Source organism: Pezoporus occidentalis, unplaced genomic scaffold, assembly GCF_034315485.1.
Source record: "Pezoporus occidentalis ecotype Australia unplaced genomic scaffold, CSIRO_AGI_Poc_V1 ctg189, whole genome shotgun sequence".
NCBI lineage: Eukaryota > Metazoa > Chordata > Aves > Psittaciformes > Psittacidae > Pezoporus > Pezoporus occidentalis.
Window position 1 is genome coordinate 759144 of NW_026913737.1, and position 21699 is coordinate 780842.

The window sequence follows — 21699 nt, forward strand, 5'->3', positions numbered from 1 at the left end:
TTTCTCTGCCTACCTCTCCTGCTGCATCCCCCAGCCTTCTTTTTGGAGATTTAAGGAAAATGTCCCTCATGTTGAGGACTGAGAGAGGTCTGGAGGTGAGATCGTTCTGTTACCTAGACTAGAATGTCTGGAATAGTAAGATACCTACATGGCCTCACTGGTTTATTGTTTTTAAATGGTTTTGGACTCTTGAAAGTGGCATCTAACTATCATTATAGTTAGTTTTGTTATCGGTGTTATATAAATGTTGTCAGAGACTGTGTTCACAGAAGTGAGATTACTGGCAAACACAGCTTGTTCTGGAAGCCACATGATGAATGAAATCTGAATTTTCAAGTATTTTGGGCCATAATTTTGAAATTCAAATAGGAAATTTCATGCCTCAATTAATGTTTGTTCTTCTTTTTGTTTTAAGTAACAAGCCAAACCCCAACCAGATCAATGTAAATAATGTCAAACCAGGAGTGGTGAATGGTACTGGAGTACAGGCGCAGAACACGGGAGTAGGACGGGCTTGTGAAAGCTGTTACAGTAAGTGATGTGCCGGTATGGCAGTTGTTCATAGAGAGAGTGTGTGCTGTGCTGTAAACAGTAAAGTAAAAGTTGTATTGTGTAGAGGGTGGGAGAGAAGGCTTTGGAAGGGTTGCAGTGCAGAATTTGACATTGCAGCACTTAACCAGAGGTTTTGTTTGAGTTATTGGTGTTACGTTTGTAGATAGAATTACAAAGTACTAAAGGGGGAGTTAGTAAATGTTCTGCATAATTGCAAATAGCTGTTGGGCAGAGACTTGAATCACCAAGGTGTGAATTTGTCTTATTTTTTAGTAGATTTTGAAATATATATCATTATAATAGTATAAAAATCATTGTATTTGGTCTACAGCCTGATATTAATACACTGAGTGCTAATAATTATGCTCATCTATGGGGAGCCTTTAGATATGCTGGAATGTAGGACTGTATGAGAAGTCAAGTCACAGATTCCATATATTCTTTAGTCATAGAATTAATGTATGGGGAGTTCCTATTTCCCTCTCTCCCATGCTCTGCAGCAATTGTTGTCTACCAGTCTTGCAAAATGAGAGCTTTCAGTTTCATTGGCAGGAAAATTTCCCATCCTACTAGTTGTCTTTTCTGTTCATGTTTTAAAAGGAATTTGTATGTGTAACTAATTCTGCTGAAATCACAAGTATCTGTAACAGTGGTGATGACTGTGAAGCTATCATCATTTTTTTAAGGTTTGTTTGAGCTTTGCATTGTCTGTGTGTGGGTTTTCTTTTGTGATGGTTCTAAAGAGAATAAGCTCTGAAAAGTGATCCTGTTTAAGGATATATATAATTTCCACCTTTGTTATCTCTAGCCACACAGTCTTACCAGTGGTATTCTTGGGGTCCCCCTAACATGCAGTGTCGCCTCTGTGCATCCTGTTGGACCTACTGGAAGAAATACGGTGGCTTGAAAATGCCAACACGGTTAGATGGGGAGAGACCAGGACCAAACCGCAATAATTTGGTAGGTATTTGCAAAGTAGACTGCTCGATGCTTTTGCCTGGAAAGCAGGGTATCGTGATATCTAAGTAGTTGTGTTCACTGATCTTAAATATCTAACAACAAAAAGAATGCCTTCGGCCTCCATTGTTGTTCTTGCATTTGGTATTTCATGTCTTGCAAAAGCTGGCAATTTAACTTCAGCTCTAACTAATTTGTTGCCAAGTACTGCCCTAAGGAAAATAAAAATCAACCAGCATTTGTTTAGCAAACCAGGCATCAAATGCATGGGATATGAGATGCTAGCCAGTGTTTCTGGTTTTGAGTTTCCATGATTTTTGCTGTAGGGGGAAGAGGACTTTTTTTTCCATCAAGGAATTCATTATTCCCTGAAACCTGTTCCCTTTCCCAAGGCACATTTAAAATTAGATACCCAAATAGCTAGTGGCTTTTTAGAGATCCCCTATCTTGTTTTTCTACCTCTTTTATTAATGCCCTTCTCTTTTGGATAGGTTTATGTAGGTATTGTATGAGCTGCTTCTGTTTCATTTTTCCCCTTTTATTTAAAAAACAAAATTCTCAGAGTTTTCCTGAATTTGGTGAAAGGTCAGTCTGGAAGCATCATACATTGAGCTGATTGGAAAAAGTAGCTGCATCACATGGACAGAAAGGGTAGCGCACACTGAACTTAAATTGGTTTCTTTCCTCTCTCTTGGTCTTTGCTATCATTCCCTTTCTATACTATTTCTTTTGTTTAACTCCTCTCCTTTCCAGGCTTCTGTTTGCCCTCTGAAGCTACCTGATTCCTGAGATAACTGCCAGGTTTTACCAGGCTTGTACCTCTGGTTTGTTAATTTACAAGTATGTAAATATTCAGAGAGCCTTGTTCTCCCCAGACTGAAGTTTCTTCCTGTTTTCCAGCTGTAGGCAGATCTGAGATAACAAGAAAGTACTTCCATTATTTTATTGGTTGACTTGCTGTTTTCATGAAGAATATACTGCTTTGGCTCTCTGTAGTTCATAAATTATTTTCAGTAGTATTCTTTATTACAAACAGTGAATATTTGATAACTCTGTAAATGTATTCATTGAATTCAGAGGAAAAATTAAAACAGAAATACCTGAAACTTTGAGACAAAATCATTCTTGTATGCTGTAAGCTTGCTTTGGGAAGTGAGTTTGTGATGTATATTTTATCCATGCAGCTGTTTTCTGTTTTTTCCTTTCCCTTTTACAAATGATTTCCTATAAGGAGTTTGCATTCTGTATGTAGAGCAACTCTTAAGCACCCAAAGTTGGAGGGTGTATTGACTCTATAAATAACTAACTCATATGATAGCATCAGGTAACTTCTTCACTCTGGCTTTTGGATTCCTGCTTTAAAAATTGGTACAGCATGGAAATAAATACTTCCCTGTGAAGAGAAAATGTGTACCTGACTAATATTTTTTGGAAGAAAAATGGCAGATGTTGATGGGTAAGATTTGGGAAACGGGGAATAGCTGGGCTGAAATTACTGTTTCTGTTCTTATGTCTGTGAATCAGTAGCTGATTTTATATGATATTCTTTTTCTTCTTCTTTTTCTAATAATTATTTTTTTTAGAAACAATATTTATTTTTCTTTTTTAGAGTCCTCATGGTGTGCCAGTACGAAACAGTGGGAGTCCCAAGTTTGCTATGAAGACACGACAAGCCTTCTATCTCCACACAACAAAACTGACAAGAATTGCCAGACGTTTATGTCGAGATATCTTGCGCCCTTGGCATGCTGCAAGACATCCCTATTTGCCTATTAACAGTGCAGCAATCAAAGCAGAATGTGAGTGGTGATGCAGCTGGGACATACTTGCAAAGGAGCCCTTTTGTGGTTCCTTTCCTATAAAGTTTGAGTTGAGACTTCTTGATATGTTCTCTTGTATATACCTAGTGGTTTCACAAAATGTATCTGTGTTGCAGAGGTTCTTACTGATTATAGGCTAGACAGGTAAGGTTGAGAACTCATGAGCTGCTGTTTTAAGATATTCATGTTTGCTATTATGTTTAGCATTCTCCTGCATTTGTGTCCTGTTGCCGAGACATGCTTGCAACATGTAAAATTTCTTTGTAATTGAAAAGCTGTTTAGGACACTTTAATTTTGACACTTTAATTTTGCTATAATATCTAAATTTCTTTGCACTCTAATTATTTTTCTTTGTTTTACAGGCACAGCACGTTTACCTGAGGCATCAGAAAACCCATTGCTATTAAAGCAAGTGGTTCGAAAGCCTTTAGAAGCAGTACTCCGGTATTTAGGTACTAAAAAAACGCAAATATCACCAAACACACAAACCCCCAACCAAACCAAAAACCCTGCTAGTTAATTCTGCTGACCATTTGGTTCCGGATTTAGATGCTGGTTCTGCATAAAAAAAACAGAACATTAAAACCTTCCCATTAACTTGTCCTTTTTTTTTTTTTTAAATTTTCCTGCTTAATTTGATAGACCTAGTGCCTCAGCAGTCCACTCTGATCTCATGGGACTGTATCAGAATTTCAAGTGAAGGGAGGAGTGTGTTTGCTGTGGCTTCTGATTTATGTGGGGACAAGTTACTATCTGCTAATGGAGGCACAAACGTTGTGTTCTGGGAACAGTTGGTCAGTTCACTGTTCCAATTTTTGGGCTGTCTGGAGGCAGTTCCTACTTAAGAGTTGAGCTCTCCAAGAAGCCTCTTGGTTTAGGACAGCACTGACTCCCACAGCTCGTCAATCAGTTGCTGGCTGTCCTGTGCTGGAGCTAGGCAAGGGGACTATACTTCCATTTTTTACTTTCTTCGTAGTTGTTTTGTTCTTTTTTTTTTTTTTGCAGTTTTGTTGTTTGGTGGTTTTTTTGTTAAGGTTTTCTTGAGGACCTGAGCCTCATCAGCTGATCTGTGGGGGAGTACTGAGTAGCGCTATCCAGAACCTTTGTGTATGTTGGAGGTTCTGGAGGCATCTAAGGTGATGCTGTGTGGCAGGCCAGCTTTGACTAATGAATGGAAAATCGTTTTCCCCGGTGTTGCTGGTTGCTAGTGTTACGCTGAAAACACATCTGAGGTTGTTACAGTCTTAACGTGATTCTGACCTCCGAAAGCTATCTTGTGCAGTGGTGCTTTGAAGGCTTCCAGATTAACGAGGGAATTGGTAGTCTTTTTACACTAGTAAGAAACACTGGAATCAATTTATGTTTCTTTGAACATTTTTGTTGATGAAATATGGTAAGGCTCAGGGTTTATTAAATATTTACTACTTCTCTGAGTGTTGTACTCCTGTATCCTAATGAGATACACTGATTGAGAAACCTTTGGATACATACAGTGCAACCAAAGAAATCCAATAAAGGGAGAAGTTTTGCTGTTGGATAAAATCCTTCTTGTAATAGTTGTACAGCATGTAACAGTAAATTTTGAGATTTTACTAGTGATGTGCCAGGGTTTCCATTTGACTGTTGAGCTGGAAAAAGGTAGTGAAAGAAATGGAGGGAAGCTGATGGGCTGGCAAGAACGTGTTTTTGGAGGTGTCATGGTCAGTGTGATTCTGTTACTTGACTGTTGGGGCTGCAGGGGAAAAACATGCATAAAGCTCCCATTTGATGTTGCCTGTAACTTTCTCAAAACCTCTTCAGTTGAGCATCATGTGCTTGATCTGTGCCTTGGCCAAAAGGTTGAATTCAGACTCATTGTGCTACTTACAGTGGTGCTTTGAATCCTCATTTATTTGGCCAGTTTAGAAATTGGGGTTTTTTTGCATACCTTGCAAAAATGACAAAGTTGTAATTTTACTAGAATTTAGGGGTGTTGTGTGACTGTCCAAAGATCCCAAATTGTTGGAGAGCAGTGTTTTGGAAGTAGATACAAAGTGCTTTTGTTACCAGCCATTGTTTTAGGATAATATGAAACTGGATTTAACATCTTCAGTAGTGATGTATTCCTAAATATACTTGAAGTGCTTTATATAAATAGCAATCTCCAGTCAAAATTACTGACTGAGGTAGTTTGTATATAAGTGGAGGTATGTTTGGTCACCTTGGAAAGACCTTTACAGGTGGTTTTCAGATATATATAATTTGAGTATCTTCACTAATAAAAAAACCCTGCCTTGCTGTTTTTCAACAGAGTCTCATCCATGTCCTCCAAAACCAGATCCTGCAAAGAGTTTGTCCAGTTCTCTCAACAGTCTGACTCCTGCTAAGTTTACGCCTGTCATTAATAATGGGTCCCCAACTATCCTGGGAAAAAGAAGTTATGAACAACACAATGGAATGGATGGTAAATATTGTTCTGCAAAATATATATTGCCTGTGTAGGTGTTTTCTTCTGTCCTTTTGGTATACAAAGAGATTAGTTAAAACTGTATTTTTTTTTTTTTAATATAAATTCCAAGTTTCTTACTCTTGAGGGGGGTTAATTTCTTTCCTTTTACAAAAAGTCACTTATCCCATTTCTCCTCTGGATGAGACACATGATTTGTACTGCCTGGGCTGTGTATGTACACATATGCTGGTGAAGCTCTGCCTAGCTTGACCAATTTTGCGAATGTGATAATGGAGAAACTTCCTTTCAAGTTTTTCTAAATGGGAAATATGAAGTAAACCTTTATAGTTTATTCCAGTTATGCTTCCTTTTTCTTTTGAGGTTTACAGCTTTTTAACCTGTAGGTAGTAGCTGTTCGTTTCCCAGGTGATTCTGTAACATGTGGATCACCTGGTTATCAGCAAAGCTACCAGATGCTGCTGCTTAGCTGAGGGAGGCAGATGTGCCAGATCTGGTATGGCATAAACCTGCCCCTGCCTTGTGCAGAACCTGAGTATTGACTTTTGTTGGCCCTGTCACTGAGCACCTTTGTGCAGTGCAGTTTGGGCTTCATCTCCTCAAGATTAAAAGACAATGGGAAGGTGTTTGAAGTGGGAGATAGATGCAGGATGTTCCCGACATGAACTCCAGGGCTCAGTTCTGTAGAGTTGCTCTTGCCTGAGTGTCAGGGAAGAAAAAGTGCAGTCTTTTTCTCAGATGAGGATAAAAGGGACTGTTCAAATGGTCATAACAGGAGTAAGAACATGGAGGGTAGTTCTCCTTAACAGGGGGAAGAAGGAGTTAGTTTAATGGTGACTGAGCAAGGAGAGAGAGAGTCTTTTTCTTACCTTTAATTCTAACTTTATAAATAGCTTATCTGAAATATAGTTACAAACATTTGATATCTTACTGTTTGTGTTTTAACATTAAGAACTTTTTAAACTGCTGCTGTTCAGGTTGCTGATGTGATGTTTTTCTCTTTTCTGTTCACTTGTGCTCTATCAGGCAACATGAAGAAGCGCCTGTTGATGCCTAGCAGGGGTAAGACCTTGAAGCTGCGCTCAGCTTATGCTAGGAGAGTGATTTTTAGTTTCATCTGCTGGCTTGTCTGTGCTTTGTGGCTAATGAGTCTGTGTGCTCCTTCTGTGTTGATGTCTAAGTGTTTCTGGGTAACCATTTCCACCCATGGTTATGCTGCTCACCTTCCAGGCTTTTCACATGCAGACAACAAGTCGTACAACTGTACTGAAGATGTGAAGTGCCGTGTTCGGAATTGATTACTAATTCCTCAAGTTGACAGAAAGTTTTCTAGCAGTTTTGTGAAACTGCTGAAAGCTGTGATGGTTGGTTTGAAATGAGGTGTTTCACTATTTGACTTTTAGGAAATCAAAGTTCATGTGTCCTGAACTACTTCAAATTCACTTCGACCAAAAGAAATAGAAGACTATTCACATGGAGTCCCAAGTTTAAGCCTCCCTGTTTTCCAGTGTGAGTGGACAGTCACTGGTGAGAGGCTGTCTGCACATTCTCTACTTACAGTAACATAGTTTTCAAAATTTCCACAGGTTAAAAATAATGTGTTGTGACTACTGAATAGACCTCAGAAGCTTTAGTTTGTGATAATGCAGGAAACGTACCTATGGTGTTACTTAGCCAAATTCAGTAGAACAGACCCATTTTGAACAGTTAGGGTACACAGATGTTATTGTGAGACAGGCACACACAAAAACTTCAGCTTACATGTTACCACACTGCATGCCCTGATGTTAAGCTTTGTGTTTAATGGCTGAGACAGTGGATGACTGTTGTCAGTATTTACATGCATGCATATATAAGTGCATGTGGAGAATACATTAACAATGAGGACAGTGATCCTTCTACTGTCTTGCTTTCTTTGGTAATTTATATCTTGATATTGTGTTGCTGAGTTTTTCATGTGCTTTTTAACTTTAATATTTTGGGAAGAATAAGAAAATCCCGCTGCCTTGCTTAGTTTGGCTTTCTCAGAAGCTTGGTCCAGTAATGAGGGATGTAGACATGGAATAGCTCTGGAATTCCATAGCTCCTAGTGACTACCTGCTTATGGGCATGTCTGTTGCTCCTTGCTGAATGTCCTCATCAACAGGGGTATTGCTGAGTCACTCAGCAGATGATGCACTCCTGAAGCTCTGAGAAGTTGTGGCCCGAAAGAGGAAAGTAGAACTGATTCTTCCCTCAGGAAGGTGCTCTCTGCATAGAGCACTAGAAGAACTGATTCTTCCCTCAGGAAGGTGTTCTCTGCATAGAGCACTAGATGTGATGACCTGAGATCATTTGCTTACTGGAAATGGAAGATTCTTGGTTTAGTGTTTTAAAATGTCTGTCTGCTGGTGTACATACTTGATTAGGTACATTTCAGTCATAAGTGCTGCTGGCGCAGTTTGCAAAGCAAAGATTTTGGTGAAGTACCTGTTCAGGCTCCTCAGAATATGTGTTTCTCTGAAACATGTATATGCAGTTGTGCAGGCAGTGGCTCTCATCCGCATGCCTGCTGCTTTATCTGCTTGGCCTGTGCTCAGCCAGCCACTGAAATACTTGGTGTAGTATTTGTTCCTATAAATGCTAGGTTGTGGAGTATGATTCAGTCACAGAATCTATTTACCTGCTGGATAGTGAGTGTTAACTGGATATTTCTGAGAGCGTTTCAGCTTAAACTTGTTGGTTGATACTTATTTGTGAATGGAAAACATTTGCCACACAGTTTTGACACTGGAATGTTTTCCGACCCTCGGTTGCTGGAAGCTTTGCCGAGACAGGAGAGGGAAAGGAACGACCTGCAAGGAAACTGGTTTAAAGAACTTGGATCAAGATCTGCTGGGCACAAGCAAACAGATGGTGGAAGTTTGGTGGATCTGTTTCTGGCCTGGTGTCAGTTTCTGTGCCAGTGCCCACTTAGCACTGGCACCCAGTTGCCCTGTAGGTCAGCCAGTAACCTTTGCTGGCTTTGGGCATGGCTAACTCTGGTTTCCTGCGCTGTGCCAGGCCTGGGAACATGGTGCTGAGACTTCTCCTTCGCTCTGGATGGAGTCATACAGGCTTACTAGTTTGGGGGAGCTACTGGTGGGAAGGGAGAGAAGGGGAGCACAGGCTGAAACCATTGTGAAGTCAGGTTGAATTGCAGCAAGAGTGGTGAAGCCTTGTGACCAGAATTTGGGAGCCAGTGAATTAGCACAAAAGGACTGAAATAAACCCGTCTATCCAGAATGACTGATTTTTGGATAGCAACTGACCTAAAATAGAAGAGAAAGATAATGAGAATAAAACTGGATTATTATAACAAGTCAGATTCTTCATTTACATAGCTCCTATGTAAATGAAATTGGGGGGGGGGGGGGGGGGGGGGGTTGTTTGTTGTTTTTATGGTTTTCCTTTCCCCTTAAGTGGCACATACCAGCTGGTTTAGGTCACTGTAGGAGTGTACTGCAAATAAAAGATGGAGTTAAGACAACTGCATGGAGAGATTGAAAATACTCTTTCTGCAGAAATTTGAGTACAGTAAGACACTTTGTCCATCTGTGTTGAAACAGTTTTCAAGGGGTTGTTAACCTACTGCAATGTTACATGAATTATCCAGGGGTTTCTCTTCTACGTGTGGATGTGCTGTGTTGGTGGCACCTGGAAGATATCTTACAGTCACCATGTCAAAGTCTGACACGTGACAGCGGACAGGTGTTATGGTGGGCTTTAGCTTAAGTCTCTTTGCTGGCGACAAAAGCTTTTTGGTTCTGGGCTGTTGCTTCCAAATTCCCTGCAGAAGTACATATACTGTAAATTATGGCTAGTTGCTAAGCTGATTCTGTGTGACGAGTTTGTAATTATTTCCTGATGGCCAGTGTATAAAGCAATATAAAATCGAGATTGCTCTGCAGGGAATGAGCCAAGTAACAGCTTATATTTTTGTTCAGGGTAAAACATTAGGATCCATGTTTATACGTGTATATTGGTGGTCAGGTTTCTAAGCATTTAAATTCCTGTGTCACCTGCTGCCTTTGCTTAGAATTAGGCTGTTTAACATTGCTGAGAACTGAACTGTTCACATAGGTTTTTGGGCATTCCTTCAGGCAGCTCTGCTGAAAGATCTTCCTCTGAGTCTCTACACCTCTTGGTTTTTAGGGTGATGGGTGGTCAGTGGTTGGAATTCAGCCTTCAGAACAGTTAATCAGTGAAGTGCCTTGATGAATGCTGCTGTGTAAATGGAAACACTGTTCCTAAATGTGCCTAAACAATGACTGAGGGTGGAGGGGTTTGACATGAAGAACACCTTTTCTATAGGTGGATGCAGGTTGGTCAGATTGAACTCTGATGATGAGAGATCAAAGAGGAAAAGGAGACTGGTTATTTTTTTAGTTCTGGGCTGTGGCCAGAACTAAACTAATTAGGCAATACTGGAAACTGCTGGACTTAAAAGAGTACCTCAGATTTTTCCTTTGGAATTTTCTGTGTGTTTTTTGTTCTCTTGCTCCTGTAACTCCAGCTAAGTATCTTTAACTATTCTTTTTCTGACTCATCCCTTCTTAATGCTAAAAACCTGAACTTGGGAAGAATAAGAAAATCCTGCTGCCTTGGTTAGTTTGACTTTCTCAGAAGCTTTGTCCAGTAATGAGGGATGTAGATGTGGAGTAGCTCTCTGAATTTCCACAGCGCCTAGTGACTACCTGCTTATGGTAGTCACTATTTTTCAAGCACAAATATGGTTTGTCTGGCCAAGCATCTAGAGTTTTGACTGGTGCTTGAATTCCAAGAGCAGGAAAATATTCTTAATCTCATCTCTCCTCACTGCCTCCACTCTATTTTACAAGAATGGTGTACTTGTTTAAGCTTTGTTTCTGCTTCTTTAAATCACATTGGAAGCATCATTAGGCATACGGTGCCCCTCCCAGCTCCTTCAGCATTAGGTTGGCATGGACAAATTGCTGCAGAATCCCATTTTTGGAGCATGGAAAATACATGGAGTCTCATAAGCTGCCGAGTACAGTGAAATGTTAAAAGCTATTAGTTCATTGCTTTATCATTAAGAGTCTGGAGCTTGACTGCCAATCCTTGCCATGAAACTTCCTCTAGAGAGATGGAGAGGGTGTTTTATGTCCTGGACCCTGTTTACTTTTTCTCTTGCAGCTATTCAGTATGGGGGGGTCTATGTGATACTTGTCTATGCAAATCCTACAGGGGGAAGGGAGAGAGCATTGTTGGATTCTTAATTTTTTCCCTTATCTTTGGCACCGTGTTAGCTTTCATCTAATCAAATCTGGTATTTAGGGTCATCACATGCACGGTAAAATTGGCACCGCAAGAGAACGTGAATGAGTAGCTGAAATAAAGGGAAGGCTTTTCCCAGCAACAAACTTGCGCTGATAAAATAGTAGTGGATCAAATGCTGAAAATTGGAGAGGGTTTATAGAAGAACCATGAAAACAGTGAAGGGGCTAGAAAACGTGCTGTATAATGCTTCTATCAAAGTGGAAGTTGTAGATGTTTGTCTCTGCTGATAGGAGCAGTAGAAGTGTAATAATAGAGGGCTTTTAAGTCTGGATGGGAATGGAATAATGAGCTGCAGTAGCCAGAAGGTACAGGAGAAAAACTTTGGCTGGAAACAAGCTGCAAATTTTTTGAGTGAGGTTAATTAACTGTCGGAATACCTTGCTTCTGCTACTGGGGATTTCTAAACCAAAGTGGAATGTCAGTCTAATTTAACATGTTCTGGTTCACTGTTTCTCACCTCCTTTTGGGGAAATGGGAATGAACTCCTGGAACTGGAAGCATTCATCACCCTAGCATGGCATTAGTTTAATTATCAAAACAGAAGCATGAAAGTAGAAATACTGCTCTTGAGCAAAGCAGCTGTCGAGGTGGGAATATAGGGAAGTTCTCTAGTATCAGCTATGTAGGTGACCAGACTTATCTCAAAGCTTTTATTCTAGCTGACTTAGACCTTGCAGATAATTTGGACTTCTCTCTGTGCATAAGTTGCATTAAAATTCTGCCTTTGTGTCAACCATGGCCCTTGCTGCTCTTCCAAAGTTGAGGATAACCAGCCAAAGGAAATCTGCCCATCCAGTAATAACTGTAAACTGCAAGGGGTATTGGTCCTTTGATGAATAATGTGATACACAAGAGTACTGGGGAGAAGTCTTGGCTTTAGCTATTGATACCCAGACCAGAGTAATGCTGACTAGTGTTAAGAGATAAGATGTTTAGTGCATCTTAAAGGAATGACTTTTTCTAGCCAGCAGCAGCACAGCTGGGAATGACAAGTTGCTTGAAATGCTCCTTGGGGACCCCAAGAACTGTGTGCCTGTGCAACTTCCTCACTTTAGATTATATATCAAAAGTACAGATTATTTTTGAGAATTTTACTTAGGATTTTGTATTGAAATGTTAAATGAAGCTTCTCCACTTGCCTTCAGCTTAGCTATGGTACTGTTTAATTTCTTTTGACGTTATGGAGAAAGATCTGGGAAGAAAATCAGCAGATGGGCATTGTGCTCTATGGATCAACTAGTGAAAACCATTTAATTTATGAGGAGAGTGCATATCCCAAGGCCATGGTAGAAAGCAAGTGTAATTATTATGAGAGGAAATGAATACAATTCAAGGGCAGAATTGCAAACGTCCCAGATACAAAGCCAGAATTTGTCATTAGGTGGAATCTACATGTGTGATACATATCATGTGTATATATGATGTGTAGTACTCGCAATTCTAAGAACAGTGAATAATTCTAAGAACAGGGAATAATATAGTTTGTATAGCTTGGGTCAGCAGATGCTAAAGCAGTGAGGTGGATGGTTTTGTTGCCTCTGTTTTTCAACTATAGTGTGTTACAGCGAGACAGAATATACCGTGATGCTCTTCTAGGGATGCAGGTAGGTGTCATGGTTTAAGCCCAGCTGGTAACTCAGAACCATGCAGCCGCTTGCTGACTTCCCCTCCTTTTCCTCCCCATCCCTCAACACCAAGATAGATAGCAGCTCTCCATTCTCAGCGCACTTGTCCAAGGGTAGCTACTGACTCATCATAGTTGGATGTCACTGCCCAGAAAGTATTAATAGGGTCCTTGAAGTACTCTTAGCAGAAGGTACAGCTTTGCTCAAACAAACGCATCATCTGAGAGGTACTGTGAAGCAAATTGATGTGAATTGTTAGACCAGGCATTTCAGGAAGGATTGTCCACATCCAACAAGGTTAATGTGCAGGGGTTATGGAAGGAGATGGGTAACAAGTCACTAGTTACTTATGCAGAATTAAAACTCTTCTTTGTGGTATCTCTCTTCTGGTGTTGCTGTCTGTTTAATGTTGTCTTGGGTTTATCTGTTCCACAGAGAGCTGTGATCACTTCTGCATTTCATTACAACCAGACCACTCTGTGTTTCTGTATTTGTTGCATGGGGCTGGGCTACTGTATTCAGAACTGTGTGAATCTTTCCTTTTTTTAACCTTAAATCTTTTTTTCCTTTTCCTTTGCCAATCTTGGTAGGAACTTACTTAGGTAAGTAAATTGCAGTTTTAACATTGTTTTTATGTACAACAGATTTTTAAGAAAATGTTAGTCTAGGTGGTGTTTGGTACAACTTATGCTCTGTTCTGCTTGTTGCACTTGAATTCCTAACAGTTTATAGACTTTGATCATTAGAAGGTGTACTCTCAGTCTGCTCACAGCAGTATCACACTCTTGGCAGTTTAGGAAAGGGAGGGGTGCTAAAGCATTTTTACAAGCTTGCAAAAACTGTGTGTATATGTCAACATGCAGAGACTATTTCAAGTGAACTGGTAACTTGGAAGTGAAGTCGTTGTTCTTCAAGCCTCATTCATGCATGGATTTTTATATTTTTTTCTAGCTTGCTCACAAATGTGGTACTGTTGATGTTCTTGTTACTACTGGGAAGGATGGAATCCCAGGAGGAGGATTACTTTTGGAAAAGGAAAATGCATATGAAGAGTGTATGGAGTTTTGAAAGCAGTGTATTTTAGTATAGTAAACTTGCTGGTTGTGAAAGTGTGTGTTAAATTTTCTGAGTTCATTGTGACTGAAGATGTGCTTTTTAATGTTACTGCATATTGCATGTTCTGCATGATGCTTCTCTTTGGTAAACAGAAGTTAAAACCAAAATGCCGTCTGTGACTAACTGCTTAATGTCCCAGTTGGTTAAAAAAAATATAAGGAAGAATTATGTTAACATGAAGGACCCATATTTTTGTGGTTGCTGGTGGATATACTGAAGATTGGAGTCAGTAAGTTTGAGTAAATACAAAATTAACCACTGCAAGTAATGTCCAGTGGCTGAAAGCTGGCCTACTCTTTGTCCTTGGTACTAGGCAGGGGGTCAGCTCTGTACAGACTTCCTGTGCCAAACTATGACATGATCTGTAAACATACAGGGAATGGTATGTATGTCCAGGGGTGGAAAATCACTGGGAGAGTTCTGTCCAAGTAGAAAAGTGTCCATGGCTGGTGCCTGTTCTGCAGCTTCTTGGCACTTGCTGTAGTAATTTCATAGAAATGCCTCTGCACTCCAGTCTGCACTGGGCACACTGCTGAGGGTTTAGGCTCTCCTGCTTCTCAGAATCACAGTTGTGTATTGTGCAGAGTTGGTTAAAAAAGCGGGCTGAGTTTGTGTGGTGGGAATTAATTTCTGAATGCTGCCATTCAGGTGTTGATGTCTTCTTGCTGGACTCGCAGGGGGTGGGACTGGGTCGGCAAAAAGCATACGTGTCTACTCTCAGGCTTCCAGTGGGACCAGATGTGCTGGTTTGCATCCCATTGGGAAATTAAATTCCCATCCTCCACTCTATGTTGTTGGGTGCCAGCTATTCCCTCCTCACACAGCATGCTCTTGGGGTGGTGCTCAAGTTGCTGATGGAAGTTTATGTATTTTCTCATTTTTATTTTGTTTTATTTTTTCAACAAATCTGAAAGTATTAAATTCAAATGGTAGGCAATTGTTGGAAAAGAAACAGGTTGGGTGACTAGGAGATGTTTCCCACATCCTCAAAAGATAAAGCTGCAGAGTAACAGTAGTTACAGTCTTGTTTTGCTGTTTGTGATAGTCCTTCCCCACCTGTGTTTCTTTGGATGAAAATATATTCATCTGCAGCTTTGATACTTCAATAATGAAAGGATTGTTAGGGCATAGTAACCTGCTGTGACTGATTTTGAGCCAAGATCTCTGTAATCGTGCTTACACTTGAAGAGCAGTTCTGAGGTCTTTGTCACTAAGCTGTGGGGAGCAAAGGCATGCTCTGTGGTTGTCAGTTTATCTCTGTACTGCGATCAGGTGTTTCATTGCCGTTTCAGTAACAATGTAGAATTCATCTGTGGCAAAGGACATTTATACTTATCTGCAGATATACCTTCCATTTACCTTGTCTTCATTTTATCCTCTGGGACTTCCTCTTTATTTCAGTGTATGGAGACTGGCAGGTGGAATTGAGTGGCAGGATATTTTGTAGGTCTTTGGGGTTTTTTTTCAGTGCTGTCGAAAAATTGTGTCATCTTGAGTTTTCAGAGTGCATTCCAATTTCTTTGACTGCAAAGAGTGGAAGACCTGCTGAGATTTGTCATTGTAGGCTTTCATACTGTGTGGTTTTAAAGGTTTGGTTGATCTTGAAAATACCTCCTTTTTTTTTTTCCCCCTTTTTTCTTTTTTTACTTTTTTATCTCAATTGGAGATTAGTGTTTTTTCTGATGTGTTAGAGCTGTGTTAATTCATATCAGTGGTATCTAAGGTCCAATTCAGGCAGTTAGACCTTAGATATCATTGTAAGGAATAGTCATGCTTTCTACCCTGTGGCTTCTTTAAACATCCCTCCATAAAATAAAGGCAGGTTTGTGGTTTTGGTTTGTTGTTTAGTTTTGGGGCATTTTTTCCCCTGGAGAGGAGCTGCCAGAATCCTATTGTATTTTGCTTCTGATTTATATTCATAAGCTGCCTTACATTTTTAACCTGCTTGTGGATGCGTATGTGTGAGAAGCGTCTCTCAAACCTTGATCTGTGAAAATGGAACAAGCTTCTCAGGGAGGACTAAGTTTTATATGGTGAGTTATGTGTCTGCACCACTCCTTACCCAGAGACAGAGGGTTGATTTAGTTCTTATAGGTGCCTGTCTCACAGACCTCATTTCTCGTACAGAAGCCACCAAAAACTTACGGGCAAGAATCCATTGTTTACGGTACAGATGCATCCTGTTGACTTCACAGCTGTTCTGCAATGCATTACAGATGTTATGCTGTCTCTCTGCATCTCTTTGGTGACCGTTGTGGGTAAAAGTTGTTCATCTAATAGCGAGCTTCAGCTGTATATGCTTCTAGGGGGATTTATTATTTTTTTTTTTTATTGCAAACTGAAGCTAGTCTTTCTAGTGTCTGGTTTCATTCTTTCAAACTCCAGTCATCAAAGTGTGACTGGGGGGGGAATTAATAGATAGCTAAGATTAATATGCTGATAACCTTATTACTGTAAGAGCAAGCATACAAATTGTATTGAAACTGTAACTTTGTTTTGTGTCCTATTGTACTGGAGCAAAGAGTTGTCATGGGTAGTATCCAGCAATAGTCATCACAGCAGCCACGTATCAGCTGTTCCTGTAAGCAAGTCTGTTCTGTGATCAAGAAAGTTCTTAGTACAAGCAAAGAGCTGATATGGAGCATGGTTAAAATGAAATGTGTGGCTTCAGTCCAGGGGCTAGCCTCAACTGATTTACATCTCTCAGAGCTCTTGTAAATGAAGAAACTGTTATCTTTCTGTTATGAAGGGGGGAAGGAAAAAACAAGTGTTAAAGCTCGTCTCTGAAGCCAACAGATTGAGGTTGCATCCTGCTGGCTGTGCTGTTTCCCAACATCTGTGGAGCTCTTTGTCCATCCATCTCAAACGGCCGCTCACAGCTGTGTTTTGGATGCAGTTGTTGCTCCCATGTAAAAAGAAATTATTATCTGGCGCCTACATTGCCTTTGTCAATATCCAGAGGTTGTTAACTGGTCTTCTCACTCGGTGTCTGGTGCATCTGTTCTGCAGAGTTGATGGAAATCTTTCTGGCAACTATTTCTTCATCTCTGTGGATACTCGGAAACAAAAATGTGGCAAAAATTGAAATTATGTGTCTTCATGTTTGAAGTAGCAACATAGAATAGAAAATATACTTGGTATAAGCTGTTGATTTTATTGTGGTGTTGTAGTACTTAATGCTCAGGAAGTGGGCCCCATTCTGCCTTTCTCCCTCCTGCTACATTGCTGTGCCATGGGTTTCCTGGCATAGTTGCTGTGAGTACGTTGTGTTTGGTTTATCAAGGAGAATGTCAAGGAATCTGTTGGGAGTATGGGCCATGCATGAGCTGTAAAAGTCCATTTTTGCTGGATTCTTTAAAAATCTTTGCTCTTTCATCACGGTTTAACTCGCTAGAAGTGGAAAGTGTCAGAAGTCAGGCTGGGAAGCTTGCTATAAATGTAAAAGCAGAATTTGTACTGATAACTTCTGCAGCCAGTGACAGCATTTGCTGGTGCCTGTCCTGTAGTACCTGTTGGATGTGGTATCCTGACATTTTGGTTCTGAGCCAGAAGGGGCTGAAAAAGGTGGTCTGGTGCACTGATGCTAATGAAATGGTGTTTTCTTGGAATGTGCATCTCAGACAACTAAACCTAACTAGACCTAAAAAGGCTCATTAAGTCTCCAATCATTCTGTGTCATACCCTGCTGCCTTATAGCAACATGTCATTCTCTTATATACCAAGACCTTTGTGTGTCCTACAAGGTCTTATATGTGTAAAGTACAGTTCAGTACATAGGCTGTGGCAGCATGATAGGGTGTCTGATAGTGTAGCAAATAAGCTAGTAGAATCAAGCCATTGTGCTCGGTGCTTTACAGTGCTGTTTTTGTGTTACTGGGGAAGGGCTTTGTGTGGTAGCTGGAGTCACAGAGCTTTGTGACTGATGGAGCTACGCCTGTGCAAGTATTTACTTGTGGCAGGTTCAGCAGATACAGTCTGTTTGCTAATAGCTAGTAGCTAATGCCTGAGCTGAAGAGTTCCCTTGGGGATCCAAGGATGTTAGGAAAGATTCTGTTTGTTTCTGTCTTGACAGTGTACAATATCTTCCATTTTCTTTTTCTTGATGTCAGTGAATTCTTCCAAAACTAAAACAGAATGCCAGATTTTTCCCAAGCTTGAGGAAAACCTCGGATCTGAAAGAGGAGGTGTACTTTTAGTGGCTGTTAGAAGAAACGTGTGAGCAAACAGAGAAAAGACTGGGCAAATGGAATGTGTTTTTAACTTGGGGCCTCTGCTCTTCAAACCATGTTGTTAAGGAAGCTCTTTTCTCAGTTACCTTTCTAGGAGGGGAGAAGTTAGTTTGGTAGACAACTCTTGATTTAGCAAAACAACACAGTTGCAATTATAGCTGCGTGTGTTTTGATTTTGTACTTTTTTCTGTCTTGGAAAAGCAATGGTCTTACCAGCTCTATTCTCTTTCCTGTTTGTTAGGTCTGCCTAACCACGGACAAACCAGACAAATGGTAAGAGAATGTTCATTTAACCAAAACAGGGAAAAGAAGGATTATTAACCCGTGCTAGATAGAACACCCCATTCAACCGTAGTGTTTCACTTCCATCTTTGCTGTTTGCAGCTGGTCATTTTACCTAATTTATTGAAAACTTTAAATAAAAATAAAACCACAATTTTTGGGCATATGAAACATCCAAGTGGTTAAAATGCAATTTAAACCTCAAATCTATCTGTATATAAATGAGATTCTGTTTTGAATGGAACATTTTGTTTCTGCTCATACAGAAACGGAGTGGCTGTTTATAGCAAAGTTCTGGGATGTGTTTCTAGGTGGAATGTGTTTCCCTGAAGGAGGAAGGTTGAAATGATGGAAGGGTTTGTTTGGAAAACGGTTTCTTTTTTATTTTATTTTTTTTTAGGAAGTTGGTATGGAAGTTGTCTGCTGAGAATGCTTGCATTTTATTTGAGTAAAAATTATTCCTAGCCTTTCATCCATTATGCTGAGTTTAATCAAAGGACAGAAGCAAATAGCCAGTCTGATTGATGTGTCTCTGGCAAAATGCTTTCTCATTAAATTCACCTCGGTGCGAAGGGGCCAGGGCAAAGGCTCTGCGTCACTTTCCCCCCTTATACATGGCTTGTGGGAGGCTCATGGGAGAGAATTTCAAGCATAATTTCCCCCCCCAAATAAATGATCTTCTGATGTTGATAAAGTGGAGCTTACCTCATTAGGTGAATTGCCACAGCGTGTAAGCGTCAGTAGAGTCACTGACATGGGTCAGTCAGCAGCGGGTATGACAATGGTCACTGAGTGGTGATCACAAGCATTATTAAGTCTAATATAATCTTGGATAGTGTGCAGTATCATGAGAGTAGGCTATAACCTGAGCATGCTAGTCTGTTGTAATAATGAAGCATTCATTTGGTTTGTTGCTTGAACATCTGATCTGAAGTGGTAAATTATATTCCTCCATTAATTCAGCTTCATTTCTTGTCATTGAGGAGACTGGCTACTTGTTTGTGTCTGCTGAATAAACCAACTCAGTGCCCTGGGAGAAATCTGTGATGACTTAACACATTTTAAGTGTTTTAGGGTAAAACCTCTGAACTGTTTTGATTTCTGGTTGCTTGATAAAGTGTGCTACTGAACAGAAAATCAAAGGTTCCTGTTTCAGGATGTACCATTTGAAACAGATTGCTCTGTGCAGGTAGAAAAAAGGCAACCTGGAATCATAGGAGTGCCCCTTCTAGGTATTTCCAAGAACTTTTTCCAGAGTTGTTCTCCTGTGTATGTAGCAGATGCGGAGAAAATGTCCTTTGCAACACTAATGAAAGGATTTTCATGGAGAAATTTGGAAGGGGTAAAAAATCCCAAACCCAAACAAACAAAAAACCAAATCACCAAAACACAAACAAACCAACAGAAAAGCTTTTTATTTTAAATATTTTCCTTAATATATCTCAGGTACACACGCACTTCTTGAAGTATTTCAGTGGTCTGCTGTCATGCCAAAGTTGTCTTGCATAACATGGAGCCGGGCAACTAAGAAATTGAATTGTTATTGCACCTGTAGACAACAGCTTTAAAGAGCTAAGGATTTTAAAAAGTGGGATTCTGTTTGTTCAGTTCTAAAGCCCTAATTTTTGACAGAAAGTGGATCTTGGTAGCACAGTGGATTAAGGATGGTCAAAAAAGAAAAAATAATCTATCTTACATTTTTTGGTTTCTCCTGAAATAAAATTGAGATGCAGGGTTTTGCTGGCTTTTTTCCTTGGTTGGCAGACTGAAATCTTCCCTTTCCAAGTCAAAGTGATAAAATTTGGTTGTGCTTTTGTGCCATAACCCAGCACTTAAGGACATGAATACCTCATGTCCCCACCTTTCATTTTGAGGTGGCTCTCCCAGGCCGGACATCCCTCATGTACATGCTCTGTTTCCCATTTTATGGGCAGAAGGAGAAGGCTTAGTGCATCTGGGGAGATGGTCTGACCTCGGACGATGGCCTATGAAACACAAGAATTAAATTTCTACTGGGACGTTTTCTGACCAGCTTTAATTGAATTTTCTGGGCCCTTATTTTGCATCTTTTCTGACTGTCCAGTGTTACTGATTTCAGTGGGATTTCTCAATGTGCTAATCAGCAGGAAGAGGGGCAGCAGAACTGGATTTCAGATGATCAAGGACAGCTGCATATGAGAAGCTTAAAACTTTGCTCCTTTTCACCTGCAGCTCTCTTAATAACAGCTCGTGTTTACCCAGTTGAGTGGAAGGGGGCTTCTGTGGGTCTGGAAAATTTATACCTGTGTTGATTTGCAATTCCAGTGTGTTATATATGGTAAATCTGTGGTGTTAAATGCTAAAAGGATTTTATGATGAAAGCTACTAAGCTTTGTTCTCAACAACATGTTTAATTATATACTATCCTCGTTAAATATTAACCTCCCTAGAACAAAAAGGATATGGGTAAGTTTGGTACCCCAGAATAACTGTAAATTCTGATTTTTGTATTTGGTTTGCTGTGTAGCTAGATATCCTCTGAAATCAATAGACTTGCTCTAGATTTATGGTAGCAGTTGAAATCTAAGTCTTATGCTCAATCTTTCAACCTTGATGTCATCTTTCAGACACAAGCAACAGATTATTGGTAATGCCTTTCATTTATTATTTGTCCTGTCGCTGGAGTATTGCTGTCCTATTTTATATTGAAGGTGCTTAACTTGTACTGCTTGTGGACAGTTGCTTTTATGTGAATTCTGTGTTCAGTCATGGGCAAGAGGGGAAATTTTCACCGTAAGCTCTCAACAAGTGATACAAAAACTTTCATTCTCTTTTCCTTTGAGTGCTTTTCACATGGTACTGCTGCAGGTTTGTTGCAGTCCATAACTATACTTTTTTATGTATCACGTTAGGGACCAAGCCGAAACTTGCTGCTCAATGGGAAATCGTACCCAACAAAAGTCCGATTAATTCGTGGTGGATCCATGCCTCCAGTGAAAAGGAGGAGGATGAACTGGATTGATGCACCAGATGATGTTTTTTACATGGCCACTGAAGAAACCAGGTAGGAAACTGGGTCTTTCAATAGGCTTAAGGGGAGGTCTTCTGGTTTGCGTTCCTTGGGGGTGCTGCAGGTGATAATTGTGGTCGAACAAGGATCTCTTTAGCAGATCTATTGCTACAAATTGAATGCAGAGACCACTGCCAGTGTTGAGGTGGATGAAGACTCTGATATACCTAATCATGTCTGATGGGCCTAATAATGAACTTGCATTCCAGAGAAAGCAGATTATTCTTCCTCCAGAACAGTTCCTGTAAGAGATGGTCAATAAGGGAAGGAAGACAGAGGTGGGAAGTTCACCTGGTTCAGACC

General features: G+C 40.2%; 1 protein-coding gene across 6 annotated transcripts in view; it reads left to right on the plus strand.

The window, feature by feature from the left end:
- The window catches only part of MTA1 (metastasis associated 1), an 81036-nt gene that overhangs the window by 53464 nt on the left and 5873 nt on the right, over positions 1–21699 (plus strand). For 2 of the 6 annotated variants that reach the window (XM_062616239.1, XM_062616238.1), the window contains exons 12-20: positions 416–531; positions 1361–1512; positions 3119–3308; positions 3693–3782; positions 5621–5773; positions 6803–6838; positions 13311–13322; positions 18307–18338; positions 21239–21390. In XM_062616239.1, the coding sequence (XP_062472223.1) occupies positions 416–531; positions 1361–1512; positions 3119–3308; positions 3693–3782; positions 5621–5773; positions 6803–6838; positions 13311–13322; positions 18307–18338; positions 21239–21390 (933 nt within the window). Of the gene's footprint in view, positions 1–415; positions 532–1360; positions 1513–3118; positions 3309–3692; positions 3783–5620; positions 5774–6802; positions 6839–13310; positions 13323–18306; positions 18339–21238; positions 21392–21699 lie in introns of those variants that run through there. The other 4 variants (XM_062616240.1, XM_062616242.1, XM_062616241.1 and 1 more) reach the window with 4 other exon arrangements.